This window comes from Micropterus dolomieu, linkage group LG15, assembly GCF_021292245.1.
Source record: "Micropterus dolomieu isolate WLL.071019.BEF.003 ecotype Adirondacks linkage group LG15, ASM2129224v1, whole genome shotgun sequence".
NCBI classification, from domain to species: domain Eukaryota; kingdom Metazoa; phylum Chordata; class Actinopteri; order Centrarchiformes; family Centrarchidae; genus Micropterus; species Micropterus dolomieu.
Genome location: NC_060164.1, coordinates 17,279,599 through 17,304,594, shown reverse-complemented (window position 1 = coordinate 17,304,594; position 24,996 = coordinate 17,279,599). Strand labels below are relative to the sequence as shown.

The following is a 24,996-nucleotide window of genomic DNA, read 5'->3' as shown; positions in this document are numbered from 1 at the left end:
TTCTCACCTCAGCTCCTCTGAGTGTGCAGTGTCGTTCTTCTGTTCTAAAACAATATAAACTCACATCAAGACAGCAAGAAAGTAAAAACCAGTGAAAATATGGTTAATGTCTGGGGCTGATTCACTTCAGTGGACAAAAGAATGTACATGATAGTGAAAGAGACTATACATTTGTAACCTTTAAAGTTCCCTGTCTCTATGGAAAACTAACCTTGAAATTGAGTTTACTAGCTTGATGGTCCACTTCTGTCGTCCCTTTTGACTGATTAAGAAGTCTTTTTTTGCCACACTGTGAGGGATGGAGGAGGACAGAGGGGAAAGGGCCTGCCTTTACGAGGCCAGCCATGCGTGCAGGGCTGTGTTGTGCCTCTGAGACAACAATGGGTGCAGATGGCTGGCCTGCTGCAGATGTGGCCAGGCTTGTAACGGACGCCTGTGAGAGAGCACACCCTCCCATGGAGTCTATTTCAGCTGCCTGGCAAGGCCTGACACACGCACAGACGGTCGTGATCTGGACACTGAAACAGAGGCGCACACTTTAGTGGCAAAAACAAGGCTAAATTTATGTAAAGATGCAAAGGCGCCTTATAAGATCCTAACAAATACAGGTCTATTTTTGGAATAGGGGTGTTTCTCTGCTAATATGCATTTTTTTCCATTTGATTAAGGCTTTTGTCACTACAGTCTTTTCCACACATCATCATCATCATCTACAGCTACCCGTGTGCACAAAACGACAGATAAATAGAGCCAGACGCGGACAGAGAGTTCAGTGGGGGATTGGAAACTGACAGCATTTCACCAGGAAAAGGCTCATCTGTGCTGTGAGGCTCGTGTGCAGGCTGACTGACTGTGCGTGCTGCACACTGATAGCGACAGCGTGGAAAGCTGACCCGCTGTAGGTTGGTGTAGAATGTGACCCCAACTGGAGTAATCTGAAAAGCCTGAGGATTACACCAGTGGCTCGGCTGTCACAGAGGAGGCAATAAAGTGACACGGTGCTGGTGTGTGTTTATGAAAGAATGTGCCAAACATCCCACAGTGGTCTCACTCATCAGAGAGTGTAGGGCATTTAGGGTGTTGTTGAAAGGGCAAATATATCTATAATGCTATCTATCTATCTATCTATCGCATGCTATCCTCTCACATGTTGGTGGTCTCTAAGATGACAGGCTCAGATAAAGCATTGTGCTGCAGCAGTCCCCTGTTGTTTCAAAACAATGGCTGCACTTTGCCCCGAGGTCACAGCAGAAGGACACACCAGCAGGCCAGACGTGTGTCACCTGCTCCGTCCTCTCCTTAGCACCGTCAGGGCACGGAAGAGCTCAACACTAAGCTTTGTCATCACCACATTGTAAAGGATTGATGAGATAACCGGGTGGTGGTGCTTAGCAGCTGAAAAAAGTGTTGATTATTCCCATTACCAGAGAAAATTTTATTTATTTATTTTATCTGTTTTTGTTACCAGAAGACTCGTGTATGTCTTTTTTCAAAATAAAATGTTTAAAATTTTTCTTAATTTGGTCATTTTTTAGTTTTGATCTCATCTTCTTGTCCTTATAGTAAGGTGTGTATGGGGTTTGGGGGTGGTGTAGGTATAGATCCTGTCACTCCCCCCAACTTCAACACCTGTTAGAGACACCAAATCCCCTCTTTGTCTCCGCAGCCCCCTCTCAGTGGATTACCATGACAACGCCCATTCATATCATGGCTGAAGACTGACTAGCTTCACACAGGTCAATTATCACTGAACAGTGCATTGTTTTTAGGGAGACGCTGCTTTTCTGAAAAAAAAAAAACAAAGATAGAGGGGGCTGTGTAAACAGTTTTCTAGAAAGCTTTATTTCATACTTGAGGTGTTGTGTAGTCTCTTAGAACTGGAGCTGGAGTTGAACCAGAATGAAATGTCACAGCTGGAACAAATGCATAAATATCCAACAACATAAAAAAGAAAAAACCCTGTTCATGTTTGAAAATGCATTAAAGAGATAAGATAAAGATAAGAAATGATAACACCAAATACCTTTCAGCCAATAAGCAAGAGGGCAATAAAACAGTTATTGAAACCTATGCCAGCTTTTATTACATCTGGTGGAAGGCAATTTTAAAAGGACTGACTTTGAGGCAAGGTGACTAAAAATGTAAAGCACCATGGGGAAAAACCTCAGGTGACAGATAGTAATGTAAACCACAGAGAAAATACAAGCACTCGGCATACAAATTACATTATATGATTTGTAAACACAATGTGCTGTGCATTAAGGTGAATGATAACAGGAGTGTTAAAATATTGTTATTAGATTGTACTGTCACATTTCATCATTTAACATTTGGTTTACCGTAACAAAATAACTTCACAAAAACTATTTACAAAGGCAAAGAGTTCACTTCCTTTGGGTTCACATTATTGACTGGGATGTAAATATACGGTCCTTTAATACTCTTTATATCAAACTCAAAATATAACAGTGGCTATGAAGATGAGCTTTCAACCACATATTGCCATCAACTGACTATTTGGACATAATCTGTCAAAACATCCATCACACTGAACCTTCTGTGATTCACGCCTGGCACTTTCATTGTCAACATCCAAACAAGTGACTCCCTGTCGATTCTGTAAAAGTCAAACTCATAAACATCAGTATGCAAAAGTCATCACTTCGCTGAGCTCCTTCTGTTAGTCACAGTCAATTCCTTGTCAAAATTACAATAAAGCAGCAACCATGGGAAAAATACCACTAACATAAATGTAAAAACATGAATTATTAATGAATTATCAATCACAATCACAGCATGTTTAGTATTAAGAGTTAGTATGTAAAGTAAATATGTAGACTATCAAATCATTTATCAAACACTATATTGTAATACCTATAATATAAACCAACATATATTATTACAAGATATTATAACTATGAATACAAATCGTACTTCTTATAAGGCTAATTGTTGTGTATGTCGTGTATGTTCAGCCACTGTTACACTACTATTAAAAAAATCATTGAAACATTTTTTTAGCTTTCCGTATACATTCAACAATGAACTTGTGCAAAAAGAAAAAAAACAACATAACTGTAATCTGATGTTTTCATAACCTTCACAACATTGTAGTCCTATGATACCCCATTAAAAATATGGGTAACAATCTCTTTATTTATTTATCTTCCCTCTGTTTCTCTCTCTCTTGGTGGCTGGGCATGGGCTATGTCCCTTTCTTTTGTATTTTGGTCAACCGGGTTTTTAGTTATTGTTCTAAAAACCTTGTTAAATTGTGTATGCAGAAAATAAAAAGTAAAAATAAAACAAAATATGGGTTTTAACGACAAATATGCAGTTTAGCATTCACCTTTCATTTGATAAAATTCAGAAATTCTGACAAAAACGCATCCATTTTACCATCTTGGAAAAACTTTCACATTAAATAGCTGTGAATGAGGGACGTTGTGTAAAAACTTTTATCAGACTAAATGATAGTCATTTGTATTATTTCACTTTACTTCAACAAGCTGAAAATTCAGAACACAATTCAGATGTTTTCCAAGTAAAAACACTGTTTTTACAGTAAATGCCCTCAGGCTTCAGTTTTTTCTTTCTCGTCCTTCTTTTTCTTGCTCTTTTTCAAGAATGAAGGTGTGCGGAACTTCTTTTTCTTTTTCTTTGGGGACTTGGTTTGACTCTCCAGGGTCTGAGCCTCCCCAATGCTCTCCTTCGATGTAATGCTGATATCCACCGTTTCCGAAGTGCTCATGCTCAGCTTGGATACCTCAATGCTCAGGGCCTCCTCCATTTCTGCCAAGTGGTCTTTCCCATTGGGAATTGTGTCTGTCAACAGATGAAACCAATTCAGTGAAGTGGGATGTGGATAAGTGCAATCACACAGGCAAAGCTGTAATGATACTTTTAAGCATCCATTTCATTTGAGGCATTTTTCGTCTCTTTACAGAATACACCAGAGGGACATAAAACACAGAAACAAACAAGCAGCTAGTTGCACTCTAACACCTAATAATTTCAATGCCTATTGCCTAACTAATTACCATGTTTAGCTGGCGTCATTAGGGGAGAGAGGGAGAGGGAAATAGTAGAGCCATCAAATGTCGTCATCTCATCTGCATCAGTGGCATCATCATCTTCTGAAAAAGGAATCAAGTCATCAGAGGTCAGTCACTCATCAAAGCCGGTTTGTTCATGTGAGTGAGGCGGATTTGATAACAGCATTATGTCCTTCAGAGAAGCTTCCTCTACTTCGGCACAGCTGTGCTTTGAGCTAAATGTTATTGTCAACATGCTAACGGGTTCATAATGACAATGCTAACATGCTGATGTTTAGCAGGTAAAATGTTTACCATCTTCACTATCTTTGTTTAGTGTTAGCATGCTAACAGTTGCTAATTAGCGCTAACCACAAAGCACAAGAGAGGCTGATGTGAACGTCATTTCTTTTGAATGTTACATGGTAATAAACCAGACAAATTAAGATTTTGACCTGATGATGGTCTGAACCAAATTTCAAGGCAATCAATTCAATAGTTGTAAAGAAATTTCATTCAAATCCTCGTGATGGTGCCAGAGAAAAGGTCAGGGGTTAACTGTTGTGTATGCACAAAACAGGGCCTGTTGCATACACAATATCCCATGCAAAACAAGTGTTAATTGGTTTGAATATTATCTTCTTTCTGTGCATATATCACCAAGTACAAGTTTAGTTCTTATATAGCTTTAGTGTGTAAAATCGCTGCAGCGCACCCAACTGTGCTGTCAGATGCACGGAGATGCTGCAGTGGCACACACACACACACACACACACACACACACACACACACACACACACACTGCCTTCTCACCTCGACTAACCCGGTACATCTTCACTACCTGCACATATGGATTGTGTGAATTAGTCTGCAAATAAAGCCAGTGACAGCTCTCGCACAATCGCTACACTTCATTTCCTCATTATCAGTCCTAATCATAATCATAAAGGCCGAGCATTACAAAACCCACAAAGAAACGTGTTCATCTTTCAAACCTCCATCTTCAAATGACGTCCCAGGGTGGTTGAAACCGCTGATTGACGGCATCATTTTGGCAAGGTGTGAAGTAATCAGTATGATAGCTGTAAACATATGAATACTGTGGTGACACTAGTGCGTAATGGGCCGATGGCGCTCTGCATTGACCATTTATGGTAGGGTGACGGCTGCATATGAGGCTGATCCACGTATGTACATTTCCAGGCGGACTGTGATTTATAAGCTTTTGTGCACACGTAAACTTTTAGTAAAGATCTTATGCTCTGTTTTATAAATGAGAGCCCAGGAGATCACCAATATCATCAGGATTCATCCTCTGGGCGCCACGAATGTCTGTACTAAATTGGCAATCAATACATTGAACACTAGGCTGGTTTAACAACTTTGCTACATTCCATTAATCTCTATTATGTGCTTGCCAAGCTTGACACATTACTGTGACAGTGACACATAAAGGTGCTACTCTAATACACAGCTGTAGGAATGTTTCCCGCCTGCACGCACATTCTTTTCCTTGTCTACAGTCGTAACCAAGACATGAGGAGTTTGACAAGATCGATGTCTTTGCAGCTCATCTCTCACCGTCCCTGTGAACTGACTTCACAACTCAGAGGAGGAGTGAAACCATGGACTGACATTTTTCTCCTGCTGGCATTTTTGCAGAAATATCCTCATTTAAGTCAAAGTATTTCAAACATTTCCTCTAGGCAGGCGCCAAGCACTCTGACTGGACTAATTAACTGCCTAGACTAATGGCTAATGACACTGTTTTTATGTGGATGCAATGAGTACAGCAAACTTTTTGGAATATATAAAACTGTAATATTAGCATCAGGACCAAGCAATCAATTATTAATTATATAAGTAATTGCAATCCAGCCAATACTGTTCAGTGTGTATTTCACATTAGTCAATTAAAAAAGATAATTCTTCAGAGATCTGTATTTAATGGGTCCTAAACTCTGACAGTTTCTTTTTGGCCTTGCTTAGTGAAGTCAGATATTGCAGTTAGTCCCCTTGAGATTAGTTAGTTGATTAGTCTCTGCATCTCAATGTCTTTTGTGACCTCTGATAAACGATTAACTTCAAAACATCATACACTTATAATCTACATTGGATGATGTCATATATAATTGATGGAACCCCAAGTAGGATTCAATTAACTAGAGGTTTTCTGTGCCTCTGAAGAGCAGTGGCGCACTGTAAGGCTTCATAATGGTAAAGAAACAGTTGAAGGATTGACGTACCTTCTTGGCCTTGCTGCTTTCTCTCTACCGTGTTCTTGTATTCCTCCAGCTCCTTCTCGGAGAGCTCATTGAAAGGGTTTGGGGGAAGAGAGCGAGTGTGCTCCTCGTCCTCAATGATGAAAGCCTGTTTGAAAGGAGAGAATAAAAAGACACCAGATGTAATGCATTTCTGCAGTAAATACTGTAGATATCCTTAATGTTGACCAATGAAGACTGGTTATACATTTATGTTTAAATGTTAAGTTTTTCCCAGTACATTTGGCACAAGTGTGGAATGAAAATCATGATTTCTCAAAACCCTGTGTGCATTTCAGATATATAGACCTGATCCAGTGATGCACTGTGTAAGCCTATCCAATGAAAATTAATTCAACTCCTTCCAGTAGTTGTTTTTTCGGGTTACTGTATGTACATCTCAATAATAAATTAGCATATACAATTTTCGTATCTTCTGTCCATATTGGTCAGAAATTCTTTTAGAATTGCACATATGATCACATTAATATATGTTAATGTCTGTTTGCTCATATAATCTGTATATAGTTTTGTGAATGCACCTGTTGGCAATACTGTAAGTTGATCAACATCCACTGTTGGTGACAAGTTAAAAGGACTCAACTATGAAATTGAAGGTCTATTACACAATGAAGAAGGCATTGATGAAATCTGACACTGAAAACTTTATTACGCTGATAAACTTTACATACTTTTTGGAATCTATCTTTGGTTATATGCACTCCAGCTCTTTTTTGTCATTTACATTTATTCACTTAGCTGACGCTTTAATCCAAAGCGACTTACAATTGCTATACATATCAGATGTTGCACGCCTCTGGAGCAACTAGGGGTTAAGTGTCTTGCTCAGGGACACATTGGTGTCTCACAGTGGATTTAAACCCGGGTCTCTCACACCAAAGGTATGTGTCTTATCTACTGCGTCATCACCACCCCCGTTGAGCACTAGGTTTTTTTTCCTTCTAAAGTCAGCAACAATAAAGGGACATTGGTGGTGGTGATGATCTCGTTGGTGAAGTGATTTACTTTTGAGTTAAACATTTTGAATGAGTGACTGCCTTTTGGAGGACAAATGAAGTGTTGTAATGCTCAGTATAAAATGCAGTGTTGATTGTTCTTAGTCTTTTGAAAACTTTGACAGCGTTTTAGAAAATGTGCTTCCGAAATTTTGAATAATAACCACAGCAACACATTCTGTATGAAGCAGTGTAGTTGCACCTGTTACTTTGTAACTTCTTAACAAATGGTAAAATGGTATACTCACTGGCCCTGGTATGGTGTCCACAACAATGCCTGCTAGTAACTGAGATTTTGGTCCTGCAGTCATCAGGTCACCTCTGTGCTGTTCTTTTATCTGAACAAATGTATCCAACAAAAGCATATTAGACTTGGTTCAGATGGTTGGATATTTCACACATATAAATACCACACTACACCTTCCAACGTGAGGCGTAGAAACACTCGGCAAATGACAGCAGTGGATCAATCAATCAGCTTCATCCTTTATTCTATATGAAATGCAGCTTCCATGCTATAGGGTAGAGCTGCAACGATTGGTCAATTAATGGTTTAGTTAATCTACAAAAGATTAATTGACAACAACTTTTTCTTCATTTAAGTCATTTTCAAGCTAAAATGCTTAAAAACCAGCTTCTCAAATGTGAGTATTTGATGTGTTTCTTTGTCTTGTATGACAAAACTGGTATTACACAAAACAACCAATCAATTAATCGGGAAAATTAACATCAGATTAATCAATAATGAAAATAATCATTAGCCGCAGCCCTACTTATCAGAATATACTGGTTGCTTTTATTAGCATCAATTTATTGAAAAACTCGTCTATTGCCAATTTCATACATCACAGAGAATGCAATGTTACATAGCATATTTGAGAACTGGGTGTCATTTTTCAAATACCAGCCCTAATCATGATGTAATACGGGCAATAATAATTAATTAATTAAACAAATTAAGTCTGTGCAAGTCTTTGGTTCAGAAAATTATAACTTGCAGGAGCAATGTTGTGTGAAAAATGTGATTATGTTTCAACTGACCCGGTTCCTCTTATACAAAACCTCTGTGGGATCAGTGTTGAGTGGCACAAACTGGTTGGGGTCCTCGATCTTTATTGGTGTGCCAACGCTGTTGCCTGGCTGTGAAGACTTCATCCACTGAGGAAAAGAAAACAGATTAATAGGTGGTAAAATAACACTAAAGATATATAACATGTATTTTTCAAACTGGCCACAAGAGGGCAGGCTAATGCAAAGGAATGGCAGCTCCCAAGATCACCATTTCCTTCAGACGCCACAACAATAAGGGTTAGATGATTCAATTTCTCGTTACAGTTTGACATGAAAATCAACGCACCATGGTTTTGGTCCTGGGGCTGACATCCCCACTGGGTGACTGTTCAGGAACATTGACCCTCAAGTAGCTGTTGGGCGAGTTGAGCCACCGGGTCCTTTCTTTCTGCTGTTTCTGCACCATAAACTTGAAGGGGCTCCGCAATCCCAGCTCACTGTCCTCTGGTGGCATGGCCGACACAGTGGCAGGGATCTCCACGTCGTTCTTAGAGCGGGGTTTTTCACGAACAATGGGGTTCTTGTATGAGTAGCCTGTTCTGTATCCCTGAAAGATCACATAAATTGGAAACATTATTCTACTATACTTAAAGAACTGTCAGAGGTGAAATAGTTTGCAGTATTTTGCACTGATCTACAGTATTTCCTCACAATCCATTAAAAAAGAAATATCAACGATAAAAGATACAAATTTCAAAGGATGCTTGGGCCACCCAAGATCCACTTAGACAATGCTTCTAAATATTTAAACAATGCTGTATATACAAACAGCATTTTTGCAGATGTGCCCAGTTTCAGAGGGAAAAGATAACACTTTGGTTTAAAGGAGTGTGTTGTTAACAATACATCAAAGACGGCAGAGACAACTGGAAAACTGACGGGAACTCGGAGTGTGTGCAGAGTGCAGACTGAAGCCGGCAGTAAAACACTAAAATCAAAATAAAAATCGGGTTTTTCTTGCAGGCAATATGACAAGTTTGCCACCGAAAAAAAGCTCTGCATCAGGCTTTGATCACCACAGTGAGAGCAAGCCATCGTTTTTTTCCCACAGTACTGTTCACTGTGCCACCTAAAAGCACTTTCTAAACATTTAAAAATTACAGTTAAACATGCAACCTGTTTAGGCTTGAAATATGGACCATATATAAAACACAGAGTACACCAGTTGTAATATTTAAATACAGTTCTGCACAGACAAAGGGCATGCTGGAAATACAATAGGTTTATTACTTTGTGACTGTTGGTTGTTTTTACAGTGTGACAAATTGCTATTTGAATTTAATGAATTGGTAAATGGGAGAACATTTGTCCGCACAACTCATCTGTTTCACCATTCCATCTCCTTTGTTTGGTTTAGGGAAGTAATACATGTCCTAAACATATCCATATATATGTCCTTTTATCACTTTTTGCTTTAAAAACGGCACAGGACCAATTCTAAATCTTCACCTCCCCAATGTATTATTAGCTATGACCTTTAGTGTATTGGGATAATTTCCAACTTCACCACTGACCACCACAGAACGTGATTTCCAAATTGAGTACACCTTGAGTCCTTACACCAAGTGTTTGTGTGGTCTGTGTGGCTGTTACTGCCCACATCATGCCTCACCATCTGGAAGCTATGACTGAGAGGATAGGCGGGCTATGATCACACAGAGCTAACACAGCTGCAGGCCACTCCAGCCGCAGTTGATAGCGAGTAGCACACTCAAACAGACAGTCTGACATCTTCAGTGGCCACAGAACATGTCAGGGCCTGGTCATTAGCAGTGTGGTTAGAATAGCAGGGTTTAAATTGACAGAGATGCAGGCACAGCGCAGGACTTTTCTAGGTGTAACAAGACCAGCAGACAGCATGTTAGCCACAGACAAGAAAAAAAAGCAGATCACTATTTAACATGGTCTGACAATAATTACATGAAAAAACGTTCTCACAGTGACAGCTATCATAAAAAAATTATTCAATTACACATCATTTTCACATTAGATTAACAAAAAAGCACCTAGTTTCATTGTGTTTTCTAATCAGACACTTCCAGTGGAAGCGCCTGAGACAGGAAACTCAAAGCATCATGGGTAAAAGGCACAGGTCAAGGTTCACTCACCAGGTTGTCCAGCATCCTCATAAGGGACTCCAGCTCGGCCTCGCCCACCTTCCACTTCACTTCATTGTCCATAACCACCCCGGCGGCGGCCACTCCCTGGGTCAGGGGTCTAAACCTCTCCCTGTCCAGGAGCACGAGGTTGTCCACGCTGCCTGAACACCTCAAGGCATTCACCTAAACAAAAGGCATGCGATAACAAAGTCATTCTGCTATACGCAATTTTAACTTTTGGAGTTACAGGCCATGTTATTATTCTGTGTATCAATTAGTAACCATTTCCCCTCATGCATTAATTATAATTAATATAATTATAATCCCCCCCCCCCAACTGCCCCCACAGTACTCTCTTGCTTATATTTGATTTAGCTTTTTTCAAACATACTGTATGTTAGACATCAGCTTTGCTTCCATTTCAGGCACCGCAGTAATACTTTGCTATTTGCAACCAAGTCTGGCTTATTTGTCAAAGAAAATGAAAAACTTTTCAAAAGGTGAAATGTCACATATTAGTTATGAGTGATTTATACATATGTAGTTAGCTTGTGTGGAAGTGAGCCAAGTTTACAAACTGCTCTCACCTGAATGGTGCACGTTTGCATTTCATTACCAGAAAGAGGACATGTCAAGAAAAGAAATGAAGGTTTTTTATACCTGGATTTCACAAGCTTGCTGTGAGTGGTACACGTAGTGAAAAGCTTCTTCTACTGTTTCTCCCAAAGCAAGCAGCCCATGGTTCCTCAGGATCATCACCTGAAAAACACAGGAAACACCTGAGCTGCCAATGGCCCACCATAATCACCATGATACATGATAAAGAAATCCAGCTGAGCTAATCAGCATATCCAGATATGCTAATGTGCATCAAGTAATTCATGCATTAATTTGCAAATATTCCCATATCAACATGCATGACAGCGTAGTACAAATACAGTCTCTGTATCTTAAAGCAGAAATTTACCGTAAAATAAAATGTGCTGTCTATTGTGTATCTAGTAGTTTAGGAACACAAACTGAAAGTATGAACATCAAGAGCTGAATTGATGAGTGTCGACAGGTGACAGCTTTTGCGGCCTGTGCATGAAGCCTTTCTATGTGAAGGTCACAGAGAAGTTTCTAATATGCTTATTCACTTTTTGGTAGAGAGTTAGATACGAGAGTGCTATCGGTCTTTTCATCTAACTTTCAGCAAACGTATTTCCCAAAATGTCAAACTATTTCATGAAAAGGTGTTTCTAATATTCTGCTCCCTTTTTTTATTTAGCAAAAGACAGCAATTCATTTATGTGGCACACGTCATGTCTACATTTTATACTGTATGCACATATATTCATTTATAATTACCAACTAACTAACTAACTAACTGGTACAAATAACCTTATATCCAAACATTGGTACATACAGTATAATATAATAACAAGTTGCTCTATCGTATAAGAAAGTGAGCCTGTCACTAATGGAGTCAGTTCGCTGACAGTACCTTGGCAGTAGGGCCCAGAGCTTTCTGAAATTCCACCTTCTCCTCTTTATTATCCAGGCTGCCATGGAAACCAAAGCAGCTCACGTCTCCCAGAAGCAAAGCCTCCTGGGAAATGGGCAGGATTCCACATTTCATCGAGGACACCTGTTAACATGGGATAACAGCAAGTAAGACTGTGACGCGCCAACATCTAAATGGAGGCACATTTTTTGCTATCAGGCACAAATAAAAAACTTTACACAGCGACGTTCATCGTCTGCTGTGCATTTTACAGCCGAGCTTCAAAGGAAATGGTAAAAGTGCGTTACAGGGTATCTGCATCTAAAATAACTAGGCATGCAGGGGGCTGCTTTTAATTCAGCCTATTTCCTCTGGTGCAAAATAAGCATTTAGCAGCAGCTTTTTATGCTTTGATTAAGATGAAGCTCATTTAATATTGGCCTGGAGCATACTTACAGCAGCTGTAGCAGGGGTATGTATGTGGATGATACATCTCACATCAGGGCGCATTGAGTAAATGGCAGAATGAGGAGAAAACCCAAAGTGGTCGATACCCAGATCAGTAGAACCCTGGTCCACCACACCACCGATTATGTTCACCTTTACCTACACATGAAAGAAACAAAACCAACTTATTATTATAATAATAACTGTAAATATTACTAATAATTTTGATTACATACAGTATAGTCAAATCATTAAAGTCACTGTGGAGGGTTTTTTTGTAAACAAATATATGTTTACATTTACAAAGCTGTTTTTATATATATTCTCATTTACTTGATTTACTTTGTTAGCTAGCTAGCAGACTCCTTCCCTGCCTTTAGCTGGCGCATTACAATGTGTATGTGCATCATGTCTCCCATGTGTTGGTGTGTGTGTGCATGCATGTCATTCAAACTAATTAGGGACATACACGTAAAAACATTGCTCCATAGCACTTAATTCCACAGAGTACCTTTAGGGGACAATTACTTCATGTAAATTCTATACACGTCACTACGCTAGCATCTAACAAACACTCTCACACATAACAAATCAAATATTTACTCATCCTATATTGTAATACATAAATATCCTAAAGTTAAAAAATGTCACTTTCTATTTCATTGTAAATTACCTTGATTCAACACAAAAATGCTCATATCACTCTAATTAGACTAAATGTGTTGTTGTTTATTTTATTTTACTTTACAGGTGATGCTAACACTGTTTATGTATTATTAGTATATTCTGTATAGGCTTAGCTTTTTACCTTTCAGGGGTACTTTCATTTAATAAAGCAAATTAAAGTTAGTAAGAGCACTTGCCGGTTAATATGTCCTACATACAAAGATTTTCATCTTTGGAAGGACCCACTAAACGCTCAGTAGTTATCTTTGGAGACAAATGACAACTCACAACAGAAAAAAGAAAAGTTATTATTAGCTGTTATTATGTTGAATAATCGACAGTATTAGAGAGAAACTGTCAGATACATCTAGAAACCTATATGAAACTGATGTAGTAGGCATAATGTATGTTGAAAATGCACATCTGTTGGTAATGTTACAATCCAATGTTGCTGACAACAATACATTATCACTTACAGGTACTTGGCCATTCTCAAATAAAAAGTCATAAAAATGTCTTTGTACTTACACAACCTGTTCCTCACTTGAATGTTTAACTTTTAGGGTATTCATTAAATATGTTTACAAAGACATTGCTTGTGTTTCCACCAAAAATAAAAATTCCATGACAATGCAGTCCGTACTCATGATTGGAAAACGACAACAATCACGCAGCCATTGTGCTTACCAAATTAGCTGCCGTCACCTCAGCAAAAGACAGACCTCGTGGACTAATAAGAACATGGTCCTGCTCTTTATTGACACGTACCTGAGACAAAATGAACATAATATTAAAATCCAAAACTTATCTAGGTTACAACACAATAAATAACATGAACAAAAAAAATCCATTCTGAAACGTCTGAGGTGTTACTACAGTGTTTAATCAGCATTTGTTAAGCACGTACAGGAGAATCGGAGACTGAGGTGTATGTATTTCTGAACCATATTATGTCTCTGCAGTGTTTCCCCAATAAATACATACTTGTCAGGGTCAAAAAGCCAGTTAAAAAGCCTTGATACCAATGGAGGCCAAATCTCTATACTTAAAAAAAGTTCTTTAAGCTGGGTTAGCAGCTACTTAGAGCAGGGAGACCCATTTCACAGATTCATCGGCACAAGAAACTCTGAACCACAGAGGAAAGCACTATGAAAAAATCAAAAATCAGTGTGTGGGTTGCTAAAACAGATTTTCCAGACTTTGTCTTAGGGGGAAATCTGAGCTTTACATCTTAACATCGCAGGTATTCATCACATATTTCAGTGTGAGTTCCTGCTGTTGGGGAGCGGCACAAATTCACAAATCTGAATTTTCCAAACCATAAATAATATATGGTTTCTGAAAATAAAGAGGTATTCCCCTTTAAGCCTTCAAGGAGCCAGAGAACACGAGGCTCTCATAAAGATGCACAAACATTGTTCGGCATACACAAGCAGATGAAGCAGGATTGTGATGTTGTACTCACAGTAATGTAGGAGCTTGTAAAACGAGCCCAGTTGAAGAGATCAACAAGCCTGTAGAGGCTGGCCAGCCTGCAGCGACTCTGTTTCTCCCCCTTAGTAAAGGAGGGAGACTCGATGCCATACAAGTCGTTGACTGGAGTCACCATCCCAAAGCCTGCCGCAAGACATAACATCATCAGTAACTTGTGATGCATCAACAACATTAAATTTGTATTTTTTTTTTTTAACATCTACAGGGATGTTTACATGGTTTGCTTTCACAGCGTATAAAGTTAAAACATGCCAGGGAATTTGAGTGTCTCCAGCTGAAGCTCAAAAAGGGCCTTTCTCAGAATTTCCATCAACAAACTGAAGGTTATTTTTGGGCTTTAATCCCATATAAGGGCATTAAATATTATAATATAATATCTTTTACAGCCACTTTAGTTTTTCAAAGGAGAAGGTCTGCCTCTGTGACTTAAGACATTTCTTACAGTAACATTTTCCAAACAGTTTTGATAGTCAAACTTTTCAGCTAAGGGCAGCTCTGTGACCTGCCCAGAAGCATATGGCAAAGAGGTTACGCTAACATAATTAGCATTGCAAACTGCTGTAATTCATTCCCAAGACTGATCATGAGGGCTGCTTAACAGAAAAACTGACAATGAAGAATGCTGTCAACAACGTTCTGCCTTTTCTGCTGTTCAGTGTCACAAGAGTCTGAGAATTCCGCCTCTGACAATGAAGATATTCAGCCTGCATAATGCACATAGACAGAGTATACATGCTGAATGACAATCAGGCCCGAAGGGAGATAGATGGAGACATTCACACACATCGACACTGAAACACCGCAGCCACTCACTTATGGGTGAAGTCAAGGGACCAGCCCCTCCCAAGGTGCTGGCCATGACCAGGTCAGCAATCTGTCTCAGAGCCAGGAGACCTGTAGGGTTGTTCCCCTTTGTCATCTGGTCCTGAATAAGGCCTTCCAACTCATCTTTAAACACCTGTGGAGAAAAAAAAGAAAGAGGTAAAGTGAGGAGAGAAAAGAAGAAACACAAACACCACCGTAAAGCTCCATCAGCCTAGCAACTCATTTATACACAACCTTAACCTCATTAGAACACCACCTCGTGATGTGCCAGGCAGCACAGCTTGCTTTCAGACGCTCCTTATTACAACTGTACACAAATCACGAAAACTACTAAGAACCTCTTTGTATGTCTGTGAAAAAGGGGGTTCACCAGAAGCAGGGGGATCGCATTAAACCTGACTATCAATTTATTGCCTTCAAGAGTAGCCTGTGAATCTTGAAGCAGCACTATTTTCTTTCTCCTGCGTGCCGCAGCCAAGCTCCAGCATTCTGCTTCATCCGACCAAGGTTCCCATGGTGATGAGATGAGTTCCACTTGTTGGGCCTGTTATGCAATTGCAGATGCGTGTGGGCTTGTCTTATTTCAGTGCACTTTATTGGCATGTGTTTAATGCACCTCCCTGTACTTAATCTAACCAGATTGCACAGTTCTGTTTATCATCCATCTGGTTTACATTATACTAAGATAATGTATGCTATTATGTATAGGGGAGGATGAAAGAAAAATGCTTATATTAGGGTTGCAGCCAAATACATTTTTCAGTAACGGTTAATTATTTAAGCTATAAAATATCAGAAAATAGGGAAAAATGTCAGTCAGACCCTCCCAGAGGGGCAAGATGTCTTTAAATAGTTTGTTTTGTCCAACCATCAGTCCAAAACCCAAAGATACTCTTTTTAATATTGTGCAAGACAAAGACTACCAGCAAATATTCATATCTGAGAAACCTAAACCAGAGAATGTTGGGACACTTTTACTTAATCTATAATAACAGAAACCAAAGAGATCAAAACTGATGTGTCAATTTTTAAACACACACACAGATAGACTTGTCTGACAGTAGCGCCTTTCATTGAAGCTGCAGTTTGACACTGAACTCCTGTATGAGGTTAGACAGTGGCAAGTGCCAGTTATATGAAATGACCTACATGTAAACAAGAAAAAAACAATGCATTTCAGCCCGTCTTGAGTGAAGGTATGCCTCTCTGGCTTTAAAAGCGCTGTTTATTACTCATACACACTGAAAGCTGGTGTGTGGGAGGGCACTTATATGGAGCTGCAGGCTACATACTGGACTCTGCAGGATCTGGGTGACCCTCTTCTTCTGCTCCATCATGTTGAAGTCCTGCCTCAGGTCCGGCGACATGTTTTTGCTGCGGAGGTAGTCTGGGTCACTCTCGTCCACGCGGTCGAAGTAGCGCTCCTTAGAGTCGTTGCTGGACAGGGACAGGGTGAGAGACCCTGCTGTCTGCCTCACCTCCACCAGACTCATGTTATCACTGCACGTCCTCCCTACTCGTCCTCTGTTATCTGTAAGAGAGGGTGAAACATCACAGCTTACTTACACATTCAGGCTGCCATGGCAACGGATGTTGTTTTAGCAGAAAAAGACACTGTATGGATGCTGTGATGACTCATGTAATTACAGGGATGAAGACAAAAAGCGAGGAGAACATTGTAATATGATTGATGCTACTTTCAAGTACAAAGCTGTTGATGGGCAAAAAAAGAGTTAGTCACAGCTGCTGTGAACATAATGCAAGTTTTTTTTATTTAACAGAAGAAGTAAGTACAGTTTAATAAGTCAACAATGAATGTGAGCATCTTCCCTCACAGACCTAACACAACTAGCATTTTCACAAGTATTTATTTTCTATCACTTAGCGGGTTTTAGCAGAAAGGATCAGGCCAACTCATAAAGTGTGAGATGAAAGTTGCAGCAGCCTCCCCCCTTCTACCGTTCAGCCAGAAGCTGTGAAGAATCGAACAGTAAACAAAGGTAGGCCTCATTCAAATCAACCAGTTTGAACAGCTTTTTAGTGCTGCAGTGTTACCTGGCTTGTATTGGGGGTAGAGGAGATTCTGCCAGGACTATTACATCAGGCCTGGAAATGAAAGTTTCACTACAACAAACCGAAATACTTTTATCGCCTGTTCTGCAGAGCACTGCATGCATGGCATCAAATTACAACTTGAAACCAAACATAACTTGGAAAAGTAACGCCGGAGGGGAATGTATTAACCGAAGCTGCACTTTAGAGACTTGCACGAGCTCCATAAAAAACAAAGCGAACACATGAACCCACGAGGGGGTGAAAAAACGGTTACTGTATGTTGAAAATTACCTGCAACAAAGTGCTCAGCTCGTGAATTAACTGCCCCCCCGGACGATGTGATGTCGAATTTCTCCGACCCAGGCTCCGCAAATGTGGATAAAGGTAAACCAGGCGGGTATTAGTCCCGATTCGGATACATTGTGGGAAAAGAAAACGCTCGCAGGTCGCAACTGGGTGCTGCTATAGTATCCACACTGTGCAGACTGCCCGCTGCGGTTAAGTAGTGAGTTGAAGAAGAGTGAAGAGTGGCTGCATGGAGGAGGATGTGGGTGTGTTTGTGTGGGAAAAAGGAAAAGTGACCATGTGACTTAACTCATCCACCCACTAGGCCTTATGTATGCAGCGGGACAAAGGAATGGCCACTCAGGATCAGTTCAGCTTTTTTAGGCTCTTCCCCTACAACCACGCTGCAGCTTTCCTGTACTATTCCTACGCTAGGTTTTTAGTTTAACGACCTTATTTCTGTGGTATTGTTTTATCTCCTGTGGTATCCCTTATATCCCACAAGGATCTTGTTATAACGTTGCTACAGTTCTAGGTGAGGATTTGAAGTAGAGTTTGTGATTTATTGTGTGATTAATCTTCTTCTCTCCCTCTCTCTGTCTCTGTATGTGTGATTCATTAACTCCTGCAACTTCATGTCATAAATAACTAAGCCTCCTGTGTTCCCACAGCCCCTCAGTAGAGGTTTCCATCAAAGCTATATGGCCCAGCCATACCAAAACAAGGCACTTCAAAGCCGGAGCAAGTGCTTCCCTCAAAAAAATTGAGTGCCTCCACCAGAAGAAAAGTTTTTCCAAAATATAGGATGTTTGCTCAAAGAAAGCAATGAAACACAGATGTTCTCCCAAAGAGGAAAGACGATACTATTTCTTAAACCCACAGCCAAAGACATATATTGTGATCCTTTTCATGTGCCACACATTAAACATTAATACACAATTTGAATTAATTTATTATGATTGTCACACTGAACTACATTAAACATATATTTATCCACCACTTGTTCTCTGAATGTGCTGGCTTCGCTTTATTTGAAATCCTATTGCACAATTCTTTTTCTTACTGATTAAATTTTTCTATTTAACTGATGCCTTTATCCAAAGCCACTTACAATAAGTGCATTCAACCATGTGGATACAATCAGTCAGTCTACCAGAATCAAGCAAGCACATCAACTTAATCACATATGATGAACTGTTTCAAGTGCTACATCGAGAAAGAGGGTTTTTTTTATCGGCCAAGGTGCAGCCTAAACAGATGAGTTTTCAATCTGTGGCGGAAGATACATAAGTTCATCTAATGGTAATATAGTGACGGCAACGGCAGCTTATGGAGCCTCATGCTAGGTTGTTTCAGAAAACACTTTCACACTGCTTTTCTTCAAGTGAATTAAATTGGTTCTTTTACTGTGAACGGGAAATAAGATCAAGACTAAAGCAAATACAAAGCCGTGCAGATTTATCCTGCTTAAAGAACAGGGATCCCTCCTCTCTTCCCGCCACCTCTCAACTCTTTTCTGCCTTGCTGGTCAGTCTCTCCGGAGAGTATTGTAGCAATATTAAAATTCACGATATTAAGTGAATGCAACTCTGGAATCTCTAATTTTCTTTGTGCAATTTTCTCTGAGTTATTACCTCTTTAATCACACACAATCAGACACGCTCACACAAATATCTAGATTTGGTCTGTAAGATAGAGAAGGATTGGATCACTGACTGACATAACAATTCCAGGAAATAGAGCGGAGTCTGGGAGGTGGAGCAGGTATGTGGACATATGGGTTGATGTAATGAAAAGCAGAACTTTCTCACTCCGGAGCCGTGTGACCCCCTCAAACCCTGAAACCCTGCCTCTCTATTTCTGGCTGAGTTCCCACCGAAACCACGTACAAGCTTAAATGTCTGAGTACACACACACACAACATCCTCCCACCCGCCAGACCCTGCATTCTCGCTGACTATTTGAACTTTTCAGTGAGGGCAGTCTGTCTTGGAAGCATTGACCAAATGTCAGGTGTTATTAGTTAACATCTCATTCATACAAATTACTGCAGAGGATAATGATGTCCACAGATAAAAGCACACCTTTGTTTTGTCACAAAACAGCTTCTCCAGTAGAAATAACCTTTAAATGCAGGCACGCAAAAGCTTCATAGATAAATTACTAAAAAAGTAAACATTTACAATAGTAATAAAGAATTGGGGGTAATGACCTCCATATAATTCTTTGTGGGATACATCCAAGAGATAGCACCATAAAAAAACCAACTAAATATTGATGCAGTGACTGACATGGTGCTCTTGTGCCAGCTGGCTTGAAGTATAATAGAAGAAGATATAATGAGATGATAATTAGATTTGTTCATAGTCATAGCATGTCAAGGAAGAAGACCTGACCTTGATCTGGAACATGGTGACTCTAGTCTATACTAGTTGATAACTATAAATGGTGTAGTTGAAGCAGAAGACACAAAAGATAGCTCAACATTAAAACGAACACATTTGTTTGAGAAGTGCAGACCCAAGGAAATATGTTTAAAGAGAACTCCACTGATTTAGCATCGCATGAGTGCATGGAGCCACCTTTTGACCTGCAGATTCTGTCTCTCATAGTTTGGTCTCATCTCTGCTGCTCATGGGTTTTATCTATCTTTGAGCTTTATCTGGTTTCTCTGAAGAGGTAGGCTGAGAGATCTTTAACAGGGGTAACATAATAATAATGTATGGGTATACATGAAATATAAATGGTAAACATGCAAAACATTCATCAAAGGAAGACAGTACCATTAGATGCAATTGCTGATTTACCTTTTTAATACTACATTAACTGTTTTGTAAAACATCACCAACTATTGTGCTTCTTTGAAGTTGGGGGACTTCTGGGAAACAGATAAAAAGAAAAAAATATCCAGTATCCAAAAGTAGACATCTAGACCTTTAGTCTAGATTTCTACTTTTCAACTAGTCTTAGTCTAGTATGGGTCAAGTTCCAAAAATGCCAGATCCTACACTTCCCATAATGCAACTTGACAGGATTTTTCAATAGGCCCTTCCTGCCTGGTAAATATTCACGTCTTTCAAACTCTGCACCCCCAGACTTTGTAAACTTTTTTTTTGCTGTAATTTGCTGTCCCCGAGCCCAAGCTGTGTTAACCCTCATGGTACTGCAATGAAATCATCATAGTTATTTTCTGAAATTGGACAACAGCTCCTTCAAAGCCACAGAAGACATTATACAACTGTTTTCACTGGTTGATTTGTACTCCCCGTGACAAACAAACCAATCTTTGTGCGTCAACATTGTATTTTATTTAGTTTTCTATAATTTTCTACCAGTTAATCCATGATAATTGTTAGGTTGCACAGAAAATATTGCATGTGTACAAAATCACACAGTACTACTGTTTATTGAGCCTATGACAGCACTCAGCAAGTGATTTTGAAAAGCTCTATGCAAGACCTGAACAACATTTTATTTTTCATGACTCCATTTCTCCATGATTTTTTGATAATTCTGGACTGTTTTGTTTTCTTGTCATTAATAGTAATTTCAAGATGTGATAACTAATGTTGTGAATTAATACTGGACAACATGAAACTAGGTGATGGTGTTTGGCATTGGTTATTATTATGATGACTTAGTTAAATAAAATAACCTCTCTTGCAGCTGTAAAATTCTGTGGAAGGAAAAGAAACATTTTCTCTGGAATCTGCAGTCTCCTCTTAAAACTGACAGACGATGGTCTAAATTCAGCCTGTACTCTTGGGTACCACAGATGTCACTAAAGTACTGCAGGACAAGAATTATACATACCAGAGGCTGCTTTCAGTGGATTTTTGTTATTGCGCACGATGCAAAATAGGCAAAAATACCTTTCTGCAGACATAATCATCATCAAGGTTTATTGGGACCACTCAGAAAGTACCGCTAACATTCATAACAAAAGATGTACATTTTTTTATCATGATTCATTATGGATGCACAAAAATAACTTTTTGTCTCTGGTCTGTACCAACATGGTTGCCATGGTAACCAATGCTTATGCTGTGTCTCGTCTGAGGCTGAATTAGGAGAAGAGTGAATGGTTGCCAGATAACGTCCACTTATACAGACAAGAGGGTGTTATCTGCACACTGTGTGCAAACAGAAACAGAACTCCGCCAGCACTCCACCAGTTCATGGAAATACACTGAGGATATCTCATAAGCAAATATAACACTGGTTATTCTGCCTCCTTGACTGATGTTCTTCCCTGTAATTAGAGCACGAGGTAAAGGGTCATTGTATTTCCTCATTAACCAAAGCCATTCTGTATTGATTTCCTAGAAGATTGAGATCACAACCGTTTTCCCTCCGACTACAGACATCCCTGAAATATTGACCATAAACCTTTCAGAGTTTTGCCAGCCTCCTCCCTGATAACTGTTTCTGGTAATTATACTTTGGCCACTGCTGGGCACCTTTTTTAACAACTCAACCTGACCCTTGACCGTGTGTGCAAGCTTAATGATACCAATTGTTTAGAGCCAAATGGCAGCTGAGTAGCTGAGACGATTCATTTTTGTTTCCAGACCCAAATATTTTTGAATCATTTCGAAAGTACGCTTCCCAACACAGCACCATATTGTCTGGCCTCAAAAACTAAAATGTGATCATGGACCACAAAGAGCTTTAGACCACATTTTACATGCCTTCAGTATTCATAGACAGTAAATGTTTTCGACCCAGATACCTTTGGGACAATTATCTGTGCTATTCTCCAGTCATTCTTTCATGCAGACAAAATAATTAAGTTGATATAATTCAGTTTAGATTGCTCTCTTGGTGTGTATTAAAGGTATTGTCTAACTTACTGGACATTTGGACAATTTGAATGACCGATCAGAGCATTATGTTAGCCCATACATTCAAACTTCTGGGAATGGTCTATTCCAGAACACAATCAAAGGTCACTGAGCACAGAGGGATGTAGCTGCGTCTCTCTGATGGGAAACAAGAACTTCCCTACTGTAGTTTTCCAGGAATGCTGTACTTTAAAATACACGTTTGCATTAAGCCAAACTTGCACACAAAATGTTTTGCATCAAGGATGTATGGGGAAGAGAGAGAGAGGAGAACTTGTACTACAGAGTTTTTATTTTTGCTCGAAAACAATGCCATTGTTTTGATAACTTCACACAGAATGTGTCACTCCGCAACTTGCTAAAAATGGTCCTGCTACACTCCCACAGCAGGGTGGGTGGCAACAACAGAGCACACTTTGAACCTGAAACAATTTACATTGTTACAGTTGGAACAGTGCCTTCACAACTTTTGGGTGTAGAACCGCATCGGCACACACGCACGTAATCTCACACATAAACATTCACACACATACAGACACTGCAGTGGTGTGGAGAGAGATACGTACATTGTTTACCTAAGTGGAGGAGCTTGCTGTAGTTCCTACTGTGGTTGTCTTTGGATGGCCTCCATGTTAGAGATCTAGTGGTTAGTGTGTGGTTCACTTTAACTCAGGACTGAGGTAGCGGTCTGGCTAACAGAACCCTTGTATGTCACGTTGTAATCAACACTATGGGAAAATGAAGTGGTGATATGCAATTAAGCAATGCCGTAAAATTCCTGTTTACCTTTAACATTTAAAGTACAAACTGAAAAATGTCCAAATTCAGCACAGTAAATGAATGCCATTTGTTATGAAATTCATTTAGTGTGGAGCTGACATCATAAAACTTAATCTAACGGAAAACTCATAAAATGAAAATTTTGTAAAAATGCAAACTTGGAACAATCCATTGCACGGGTGAAAGCATTTAGGTCACAACCTGCCTTTTCAGTTTTATGGCTGTCTATAACTCACATCACCAGGCACACATATTATGACATCCTGTGCTGCCCCAACCCCACATCTAAAGTCAACAAATGCTTGTTCAGAGTAATGTTTCTAGAGGCTGACATTAATTGAAAGCATCTGTTTAAAGCCTCTGCAGCTGTAGTTGACAGTGTAGCTGCAGACAGGCCAGTTTAGCAATGATCTTCTACTACAGTGTTGTAAAAACACATGCAATCAAGTCTTACAGCAAAGAAAACATTAAAGCATTCAGAAACCATACACACCATGTTTTGATTGTTTTAGATTTACAAAAAAACCTCTAAAATTTTCTAAGAAATGTCTTTTTTAATGGACCATAAGATGTTCTTTCTCTGCCATCAGTGTATTGAAAATAACATCTTACACTCCCAAAGCTTCATTGCCCACAGATCACAAAATTGCACCATGCCACATAACTTATTTGCTTTGATCACAGCTCAGTAAATGGATAAATAAGTTAAAAAGAAACAAAATACAACTTACAGTGCTGGTCGTTTTTTTCACACTTATCGTGCAGAAGAATTCTTAACGTTTTACTTGAAACTCCCACGGTTCCACCAGTTGCTGGCTGTTTACATTATCACTTTGAAGAGGGTCATCTGGTTTCCCAGAAGAGAGGCAACTGCTGCTTTGCCTCTGATCTCCTAACTCCCTCGGCTCCTCTGTGACAGCGGCTGCCTATTCTCACAGGAAAGCAAGGGAACTTGTCAGTGAAGGTTCTGGAGACCAAGCTCGCAGATGGGTCTGGAATGGACTGAAAAAAATGGGAGGGACAAGCTGCCACCCCCAACATATATATACATAAACATATCTTATCCTTCCTTGCTGTAATGCTGTAATTTCCTAAAGTCACAGGATTTAAAGCACTTCAAAAGTAGACGTTTTGAGGGTAAAACTACATGTTTTCTTAAGCAGGAATTACTTGCAAATCTGTATCTAACTATAAATGGAGAAAAACTGAAGCAATCTCCTGCCAAAGATATTTTCCCTCTGCATACTGAGCATGTCTCATGTTCTAAATTTTGCAGTCAAGGAGGACATTGCACACAGTGAATGCTTGCCCGCTATCACCTCCACCCACATACTCTCTTACAGTGAGTGAGTAGGATGTGCTGCTCTCCCTCTTCACTGCACCACCTGAATACACCAGGCATCTGAAGAGTGCATGCTATTGCTGTAGAGAAGGTAGAAATACAAGATAATTACATCTTATAGGCAGCAAATTATTATTTTGTGTATAGCAACAAATGCACAATGACGACAAATAATCAAACAGCAAATGTGTCCCCATGAGAGGAGGGTCTAGGTGCAAAATAATAAGAGCACTGGAAACCCATCAAGTGTCAAATATGGTAACTTTATGTGCAGATTCCAGCTCATACTAT

General features: G+C 39.6%; 2 protein-coding genes across 5 annotated transcripts in view; one reads left to right on the top strand and one right to left on the bottom strand.

Moving 5' to 3' along the window:
- Window positions 1-1,821: 1,821 nt before the first annotated feature.
- On the bottom strand, window positions 1,822-24,268 carry add3b (adducin 3 (gamma) b). 4 transcript variants are annotated; one of them, XM_046071293.1, is made up of 15 exons: window positions 24,095-24,268; window positions 16,692-16,930; window positions 15,388-15,532; window positions 14,546-14,697; window positions 13,768-13,848; window positions 12,424-12,573; window positions 11,968-12,111; window positions 11,142-11,240; window positions 10,491-10,664; window positions 8,669-8,929; window positions 8,353-8,469; window positions 7,560-7,649; window positions 6,281-6,404; window positions 4,041-4,136; window positions 1,822-3,825 (listed from the first exon to the last, which is right to left on the bottom strand). In XM_046071293.1, exons 2-15 carry the CDS (start codon window positions 16,890-16,892, stop codon window positions 3,575-3,577), a joined length of 2,085 nt encoding a protein of 694 aa, XP_045927249.1. In that variant the 5' UTR covers window positions 16,893-16,930; window positions 24,095-24,268; the 3' UTR covers window positions 1,822-3,574. The 4 variants fall into 4 exon arrangements, with proteins under 4 accessions (XP_045927249.1, XP_045927251.1, XP_045927248.1 ...); XM_046071295.1 differs by lacking the exon at window positions 24,095-24,268 and adding an exon at window positions 17,746-18,004 and having other exon boundaries at window positions 4,041-4,133; XM_046071292.1 differs by lacking the exon at window positions 24,095-24,268 and adding an exon at window positions 17,746-18,003.
- Window positions 16,994-24,996, top strand: part of LOC123984416 (VPS10 domain-containing receptor SorCS1-like) — an 84,288-nt gene continuing 76,285 nt past the window's right edge. The window contains exons 1-2 of the mRNA XM_046071290.1: window positions 16,994-17,185; window positions 17,285-17,399. The gene's annotated coding sequence lies outside the window, so the exon portion shown is untranslated. The remainder of the gene's footprint in view (window positions 17,186-17,284; window positions 17,400-24,996) is intronic.

Excerpts from the sequence above, each read along its gene's own strand:
- add3b (XM_046071293.1), bottom strand. The coding sequence starts at position 16,892 with ATGAGTCTGGTGGAGGTGAGGCAGACAGCAGGGTCTCTCACCCTGTCC. Across the intron at positions 10,665-11,141 it reads AGCAAGCTTGTGAAATCCAG|GTGAATGCCTTGAGGTGTTC; the intron begins GTATAAAAAACC and ends CCTTTTGTTTAG. Across the intron at positions 4,137-6,280 it reads AAAGCAGCAAGGCCAAGAAG|AAGATGATGATGCCACTGAT; the intron begins GTACGTCAATCC and ends TTCCTTTTTCAG.